The 9571-nt window shown below is 35.0% G+C and overlaps 1 protein-coding gene across 1 annotated transcript in view; it reads right to left on the bottom strand.

Moving 5' to 3' along the window:
- Positions 1–364: 364 nt before the first annotated feature.
- LOC125043315 (ribosome biogenesis protein BOP1 homolog) overlaps positions 365–9571 on the bottom strand; it is a 15576-nt gene continuing 6369 nt past the window's right edge. Inside the window, exons 6-14 of the mRNA XM_047639375.1 lie at positions 8948–9051; positions 8727–8801; positions 8246–8402; positions 6302–6520; positions 6043–6155; positions 5257–5430; positions 4790–4935; positions 1835–1981; positions 365–1244 (exon numbers count right to left, since the gene is read on the bottom strand). Coding sequence (XP_047495331.1) covers positions 1091–1244; positions 1835–1981; positions 4790–4935; positions 5257–5430; positions 6043–6155; positions 6302–6520; positions 8246–8402; positions 8727–8801; positions 8948–9051 — 1289 coding nt within the window. The 3' untranslated portion in view covers positions 365–1090. The remainder of the gene's footprint in view (positions 1245–1834; positions 1982–4789; positions 4936–5256; positions 5431–6042; positions 6156–6301; positions 6521–8245; positions 8403–8726; positions 8802–8947; positions 9052–9571) is intronic.

Raw genomic sequence — 9571 nt, 5'->3', positions numbered from 1 at the left:
CAATACCTCTGAAAAGTAGACCACCCTCCAAATATAAAGTTAATAAAAATGTATAACTAAACAACCAGTAACAAATGTTGGATCTGAATTCTCCAAGAAACTGTAGTACTACATCTGCCTATGTATTTCTATCTTTACCGTATTCATGTAGACAAATGTAGAAAAGGCATGAATGAGAATGAATATCTTCACAATTTAAGAGATGTATTTGAATGGTTTTGATTATATCTTCGTCAGAAGTACATGTATTTCTAACAAAGATATAATCAAAACCGGTCAAGTACATCTCTTGTATTGTGAAGATAGTCATTTTCATTCATACCTTTTCTATGTCTATCTTTACATAAGGTCTAAATAAAAAAAATTAATATTTTTTATTTATTACAAAACTCATTACATACAAGATATTATCAAGTAGCATATTTGTAACAACTTAATTTTTAACAGTACAAGAAGTACATATTTTAATACCATGTTTCTTCAACTTGTTTTGAAGATTGTATGTGATGTTTTTTCCCCCAAGCTGGACATGGTTACATTTCATCATAAAAAATAAATTGTAGAGCTACAATGTCAATGGTAACTGTTCTTACTAACAAGTTACTGTATGGAAAATCCAGCTAGGGCTATCAGTGATAGGTTATGGAGATACTTCTTTCCATGACTAATACTTACAATAATAATTTTCAAGTATATTATAAAAGGAGAGAAAAAAAAATCAACAAAATAACAATTTTCATTCTTGTATAGTGATACTTTCAACCAAACTGCATTCACCTTTAGCTATTCAAATCACATCAAAGTACAGCACAATATATTCTATATATCTACAGCACAAGACTCCACGAGTTCAGTACCATAGTCGTATCAAACCCTGGAAAGGAGAGAGAATCACAAAACAAGATCTATTTGACACTTCAACAACAATGTCTCTCCTTACACCCCAGAAAATAGCAAGACCTACATTGCTCTCCAGTAACAAGTGTCTGCATCACCTTAAATGTGATCTTGAATTAGAAGGACCATCAGTATCAAATACACCTTGTTCTGAGATAATAAACTCCCCCCTAGTCTGACCCTATCAGCTCTGTTAACTCCACAGCCTGATGGTGGTATCTGCTCCAGATGACAAGACAAAAGGCTCGTAGGGATGCCAAGCGATGTCCAATACACACAGGTTTTTCAGGAACCAATGACCAGCCAGCTCCTTTACAGGTACGATGAGAGGATCTGTTATCCAGTCACTGGAGAAAAAAACATGAATCATTTAATGTTAGCAATATAATCACAGTCATGAAAAATTAATATACAGATTAATTTTTGCTTCTGACAAGGTTTCAAGTAACATATTCAAATTTCTTCTTTCTAGTCTAAAAAGGGTATGAATATAGTATTTATTAAAAGAATATTATGTACTCATGTTTTATATAGTTTTAACAAATATATATTTTCCCTAATTTTATTGGTCTTTCATATATTCTTTAAAAAAGAACTTTGCTTTTTCTGAAAATTATAGTTCAAAAATAATCCTTACAAAAGGGGACGAATGAAAAACTTATTCATATTTTCATGGGGAAATACTACTTTATAATTTTAAGAAATAAATTAGTTTCACAAAATAATATGGGTAAAAATATAAATGTACCAATGACTTGGCAATCAAGGTGATATTGAAGAATGCAATGAAAAACAATAATAATAATAATAAAATAAATAAATAAATAAATAGATAAATAAATAGAAAAGAAAAATACAGAATTACAATAATAATGCAAATAAAAAAATAATATATTTTTTTCATGCATAATCTCATAACAAAGAAATAATGCCTTACTTGTAGACCATTCCATGAGACACGATAATTCTGCCATCATCAGACGCAGAGGCAAAGAGCGGGTATTTGCGGTGGAATGCAACTCTGCGGACAGCTTCCTTGTGGTACTTCAAGTTATGAGGCTTCCTAGTACACTCCATTTCAAACCTATAAAGTAATAATAATAATAATAATAATAATAATAATAACAATAATAGTAACAATAATAATAATAATAATAATAATAATAATAATAATAATAATAATAATAAAAACAATAATAATAATCAGTCTTAACCCAATGCCGCCAGGGAAAATTAATAAAAAGTGGGGAAAATGCTGTTCTCATTTTTTTTATTTTTTTGTGAAATGTCTCTGTACATAGATGGCTCTGGTAGTGCTTAGCCACAAAGGAGTCAATTAGTAGACCTTGTGACCTTACCTTATTTGAATTGGCAGGAAATATGTATTTTTTACTAGTGCTATGAATATCGTTGGTGTTAATATTATTATAAACATTATAATTACTATAATGTTTTAAAAATTAGTAACAGCAAAATAAGATAACGTAAAAATATTTTCATAAACCAAAGAAAAGGGTAAATGGGTGAGACAGGCAGTACTCGTAATTGGCTCATTGGTGACTTAGTACAAGTGTAGCCATCTACGTTTAAAAACATGCCATACACGTACACGTCATGCCCATCTGCATTGGGTTAAAAATTACTCATACCTTAAATTAATCAATCAATCTTAAACACTACTCATATTCTCAAAGATTTGCAAAAGATTCACCTTCACTGACCCTTTGCATACAGGAAATATCATGTGGATAACACCAATGAAATAAAGAGAAAAATAAAGAAAATAAGTGCTTGGTTTACACTTCAAACAATGAGATGAGTCTGACTATCAGATTTCCTATTTTTGGAGTTACCAATTTCGCCCTCTCACACAAGCAGTAAATTGTGTTGTGTCACCTCCAATAATTGTTCTATTGGGACAAACCATATATCACAGATCACACAAAATTGCTACTATAGATGCAGAACTTGTAATAAAAGAGATAGTGCCTTATTTGTAGGCCATTTACATATATTTTCATATAAATATGTGAAAATATATAGCCGGATAAATGTTTTGAAAAACTGTCAATATCTTTCTAAAAGTGTCCATTTCCAGTCAGCCCAAGATAATTCTTTTGTTTTTCTTTTCATGTAATTCTGAACACATTTACACATCAGTAAGTATATTTTGACATGTTTCACATCAAGCAATTCATCTCAAACATACATCCATTTGTCAAATAAATAATCAAAAGCACTACATAACACTTGGATGCATAATAGGGTGTTTGTGGTATCAAATAAATTAACAGGCAACTCTATATAAAAATCAGTTCAGAGACTGTATAGTCTCAGCAGCCAAGCTTGTTGATATGGAGGGGACTGATTCCCCAATATATATATGGCTGATGTGCCACAGCATCTGTGCAATGAAGGTCAACCTATATAGAAATCACCAATGGGGGCATTACCTCTCTGCTACAATAACCAGACCATGCAGAAGAGTGCTTCAGATGACATAAACTGGGAATGCCATCATCTTAGTCATTCAACTTAATGGTGACAGGAATAGCTACAATGTTCATTGAAAATATTGGCTTGGCACTGGGTACAACTATACCCATCATGATTAATTAATTACCTGACACCCATGATGGCTATGTCCTTTGATTTGGAAAAAGCACCACCTAGCCCCTTTTGCATATTAACTTATGGTCTTGCAGAGTTTTACTATTTTCACAAATAAGTTTTTATCTCATATTCTTTCATAGATCCTCACAGACAACTATTTGGAGGATGAGTCCAAGTCAGACATCGACTTTGTGTCACTGCAAAACTCATTGGTATATATTCATAAATAAATTTATAAATATCTATATGAATAAATAAATAAATAAATAGACTTCTATACACATTTACTGGAGAAGTTACAGATGAACTAATATTTGGCCTTTGTTTTAAAATTTACAAGAAAAGTAATTTAACCCAATGAGCACGGGTGGCAAGACTACAATGCCATGCCCACTGTACTAAAAGTTTTGATCTATTATCTCTACATATAGATTGCTCTACAAGTGCTTAGTCACCAAGGAGTCAGTTATTAGTCTTACCCATCTCATCTGTTTACCCTTTTCCTTATCTTTTGAAAGCTTCACTTCTATTCCTTTTTTGTCTTTAACCCAATGGCGCCGGGTATAGCAAATTAAAAAAAACTCTACGCTCTGGCGAACGGCGGCAGCGCGCCGACTCTGAGCGCGTGATATCGGTACAAAGCCGAATCATTGCCTCGGGGCGTTTTGGCGCGGCGCCGCTGCGGACAGCCGCACGCCTCACATCGTGCGTATTGTTATGACGGCGATACCCGTGACCCGTCGCCATTGGGTTAATGTTAATATAATTTAAAAATCAAAATATCAAAAAGAATTATAACAATGTTAATATTAATAGTATTGGAAAGAAAAATGCATTTTCCTGCTAATTCAAGGAATGGGGAAGTCAAGATTGGTCATTAGGGCCAACTGATAGACGTTGCTGAGCACACATGGAGCCATCTGTATGTAACAAAACTTCCTAAAATCTAATGGGGACAGTAATCCCGCTGACATTGGGTTAAGAGTTGATTATGTGTATTTTAACAATTAGAGTATTAATGTGAGCTTTCCTAAGGTTTGTCGGATTCATCCTAGTGTGTGTTTGTCCTGAGTTTGTGTTATGGTAGGTCCCCATATATAAATAGGGGGAAATCTTCCATTCTTTCATTTCTACATCCATCATCCAGAAAACACTATCCTATATCCAGAAAACACTCATTTGTCCGCAAATTCTAATCTGAAATAACTAACTACTATCAAATGAAAAGAAGATGGAAAAAGTACAGAAAGATTTTTAAAAAGAAACCACAAAAACTTACCAGCTGACTTTACGGTCAAAGGTACCAATGAGGAAGTGCTCACCACCTGGATGCACACTGATAGAAGAGACCCAGCGGCTGTTGGCTCTGATGTTTTTCAACATGGTCTGTTTCTGAAGGTTGTACACTCGAACATGAGTCTGGGTCTGGAATATGATAAGGCGTGTTAGTGTAACTGTTAGTGCAGAATTAAGCCTTTATTTAGTGAATTAGGTCTACCCATGAACTCATACAATTACAATCTGAATATCACACAGGCATAGGAACAGGTACCAAAATATTACACAAATCTACACACACACCAAAAAAATATATGTGAGCACATATCTAAACAGATGATATCAACTCACCCTTCCCTCTTACCATATGTCCCAGATGCATACATTTCTAAATACAGACAGCTATTTTCCCTCCTCCAACCATCCTAATCCCAAATCCCCTTCAATGCAAGCACACCTGTAACTCACCACAACATAGAGGAAGGGCAACTTGGGATGGAATTCTGCCACTTCAATTCGGGCTCTGATGGCTGTGAAGGGAATCTGCGATCTCCAGCGGCTAAGCTGATGAATTAGGATTGACCTGTTCATGCCATGAGGTATCACAGTGACGAAGTAGTCACCCTGTTTATGCCAGACAATCTGAAAGTTAACATGAATATTAGTGTTGAATGAAAACTAAAACAACAGTTATGAACACTACCAGTCTTTATCATTCATAAGATTTCAAAAAAAAAAAAAAAAAAAAAAAAAAAAAAAAAAATGTATGTCAACTATTCTTTGACCAACCAATTTAAAGTTCCATAACCTTTTGAGTACATGGTAATAAATGGTGAATTCTTACTTCATAAATTAATATAAGGGTTCTATCCCTGTATCTTTAAACTTGTGAGAGATCTCAGAATTAATAAATAAATAACAGGACTTTCTCTGGACTCAATGATACCGGTGCCACCACAGCTGACTGATCAATTTAAATGAACTGTAAGTGCATACTGAAGTGAGAAAGTCATTATCAGTGATGAATAAATCTGCCAGATTAAAATGTTTTTAATATAATTTTTTACCTTTCTTGAAGGTTCAAAGCAGTTATTGGTTTAGTTCACAATGAGGCTTACAGTTCATGACAATCTTAGGATGAAGGTTAAAGACAGGGACTGATATAACAATAATTTGGCCAAAATACCTTGTACAAAGGATTCCTTAGAAGTATCAAGTTTATAATCTCATTTCCTAACATATAATATATCTCACCTGTTTTACATCCTTGAAATGTTCTAAAACAACTCTTATTCCATTGCTCCATTCAGTTGCATCTGGTTTCCTCCAAGTTACAGCAGTCCTCACACGTTCAAACTGTTTTCCAACTGAAAATGACAGTTAGCATTCTAAAATCTGTTCCATAGTCTTAATCCATTTCAATGAAGGGTGACAAGAAAGTATAGACATCTCTACAAACATCATCAACATCAGGAAAACATCTTTAAACATGAACAAACCAAGATTAACTTACTCTGATCATCTCCCTTATCAGGCTCCACCCTGAAGACCGCATTAGTCTGCCTAACCACAACCCTATCTGTGAGGTAGGTCTCAGGATTCATGCAGAAAACTCTGTTCCCCACAACCACCGCCAGCAGGAACAGTTTGGGGCTCGGATTCCAGGCCACCCACTTAATAATACCATCAAAATTGAATGTTCTCAGGCAACGTCCCGTGTTAATTTCCCAGACTGTGGATAAAAGAAACAAACATCAGTACATGCTAAAGTTTTGCAAACATTAAAATAAGAGAAAAGGAGAAACTGCTGGATGCATTGGAGAGGAGTCCTGCAAACCTGATGAAAATGAAATAGCACAGTCAAATTTTCTCTAATGAAGGTATAGGCTGAAATATAAATGCTTTAAAAGACGAAAAAGGATTAATAAACAACAAGACCAGATGACAGGTTTATAGTTGCTAAATAGTTGAAAATAACAGTGATTTACAGCTGTAAATCAGCTGTAAAGGCATTAAAAAAATATTTGCTGAAAACTCTTTACTATAGCATGAAATTTATAAACATGAGTGTATAAGTGTACCATGATATCAATGTGCCATGTTATTTAACCCTATAATTACCATATGTGGTACATCATTATCAACAGTATCTAACCCTTCAATGACAGTATCAGAAATCTCTTGGCATTACTCACTATAGCGTGTCACAACTCCTATAGCTGTACCTGTCATGACGAATTGGTTTGTTATGACAGCTATAGGCATGGCCCAATAATAAGATCTTAATACACTGTTAAATCTAGAAGTCTATAGGTATATGTAAAGTTCCTTTAAAAAATCCTGATCCACTCTTGTGTCATCTTGTACAGTAGGTTTGAACCCAAGTATCAATCAATACCACCAGTCCTATACACCGCCACTGGGAAACAATGCAATGTATTACTATTAGCCAACTCCTCTCTCCTCACTCTACCTATACCTATACCTATACCTATACCTCCGTCTCCCCTTTTCTAACTTCCCTGCTTCACTGCATCTCATGGTCTGTGGAGGTTTCAGCCATTACAGCAACTTACTTTCATATTTTGTGGTAATCATTAAGCTATGCTGCCAATACTTGCATTACATGATGAATTCTAAAATATCATAAATGGATTCCAAATAACATCTTTATCCCTGTTTCTGATTTTAAATTACCTACTTCCCTGTGATTCAGAGCAATGTTGGAGATGAGGGGGAGTGACAGTGCCCCACTTACAGGAATATCAAGTATGGGACGAATTACATTTTTTGTACACCCTTATTTGTTGGGGAGAAGGGGGGGGGAGGGAAGATGGTTGTACATGGCATACATTATGACAATTCTGAGCTTATGCTCACTTTATCCAATCAAATAATAAAGAGGTGGGAGCAATGCCAGGAGGCATTTGTATGGCTGATTCAAGAAGACAAGGGGTTACAAAAGACATGGGGGAATGGGTGCATTTCTGAGAGTGGATTAACTATACATTATGAGAATTCTTATTTTATAGTTACCATGTTCACTTCCTTGTCAAAAGAGGCTCCAGGTAAGATGCATATATGATTGGATAGGGGGGATGAAGGGGTTTAAAGAGATGGGAGAAGGGGGATGAGCTTGGGATGATGTACCTGGAAGAAACTCGCTAAATGATACCAAAATTACTTCCTCGCATTACCAACTTGTAAATGACAGCAAACCAAATGTGAAAAAATAACAGGCCAATGTTTGCAAGGTTATGCTCTCTAGTCTCCTTGAACTGGGCATAAAAAGAAAATCATAACTCAACTGTTTTTCTTCAGACTTTCTGAATCAAAACCATATCAGATGATATGATCAAAACTTCACACCTCCATTTACTTGTTACCATTTAACAATTCCTAAGTCAATGACAAACCCATCCCACATCTGAAAGAGAGAAAATGGGGTGACACTTACTTTTAACTGTGTGATCATCTGAACCAGAAGCCAGGAACTTTCCTAACGGATGAATTGAAATGGTTCTGACAACAGACTGGTGGCCAACAAATCGCAATGCTTCCCTCGTTGGGAATGGTCGCAAGTCTTTGGGTTTGGGCATACGCGGCAACAAGTCCTGGAAGAGAAGTAGAAAGGTGAACAGCAGGTAAACAGCAGGTATAGCAATGGCTTGATAAGATGACCTAAAACACATTACTGCCATTATTTTTGTTACTTGCACAGTGAAGGCTTTGTCATCACAGTCCAAGTCTACTTTACTTTCTGAATAGGTCTTCATGAGGCTAAATTCCCTTCATCTAAATACAAGTCCATGATATTCCCATTTTGACTACTCTTACAGCATTGCTTGAGTGCAATAAGGGGATACAAAGGAAGGGAATGGGAGGAAGAAAGGCAGGTGGAATGAGAAAAAGATATACTTCTATGCCCCATTACTCACATCTGCTTTATGTAGGTGTTTCTTTATCAATTTGCGTGGTGCTAAGTACAAGTCAAGGCATCTTTCATATCTATCCTGTAGATAAAAAGAAAAAAAACATTATTTCTTTATTCATGCAGTATAATCACCAACAACGGTCCTGAATGATATACAATATCAAAATCTCTAATAAAACCACATAATTTCAAATACCATACAACAAACAACCGGCCATCACTTACTTTCACGAAATTGTAAAACTGTGGAATTTTACGAACACCAGAGAACCTCCTGGCATTGTATTCTTTAATGTATTCTAAAGGTGCGCGATATGACTCCTCATGCCCTGAAAGACAATAATCAGATTATTTACATGTCATGGTATGGGACAGTCTATTGTACATCAAATTCATGTCATCTCTTTAATGCATACAGTCTCCCTATGGATTGATAATGCAATTAATGTGTTCACCTAAAAGCTACTGATGAACTGCTATTGCTTTACAAATTACCTGCCAATCTTTTAAAAGATCCTAAAAACACAAAGTTCACACAATAGAAGAAAAAGAATACAGAGTCACTGACACATACAAAGAGGCACACATACACCTGCACAGACACACCTACTTACATGTCTGTACAGTTAAACACACAGACAGTGGATGTCCTTAAAGTAAACAAAACTGTCATAGAAAATGAAAACAAATGGCAGAGTTTAAAAAGAAAATGTGCTAGGAACAAACAGATCAAAATTCACCAATCTCATGATACGAAAAGATACCAGTAATGCTATGGGGAAAAATTATTATTATTATTATTATCATCATTATTATTAAAAAACAGACACAAAAATTAAATTATAGCTT

Source organism: Penaeus chinensis, chromosome 3 (genome assembly GCF_019202785.1).
Source record: "Penaeus chinensis breed Huanghai No. 1 chromosome 3, ASM1920278v2, whole genome shotgun sequence".
NCBI lineage: Eukaryota > Metazoa > Arthropoda > Malacostraca > Decapoda > Penaeidae > Penaeus > Penaeus chinensis.
The sequence above is the reverse complement of the archived record's forward strand: the minus strand, read 5'-3'. Positions and strand labels throughout refer to the sequence as shown.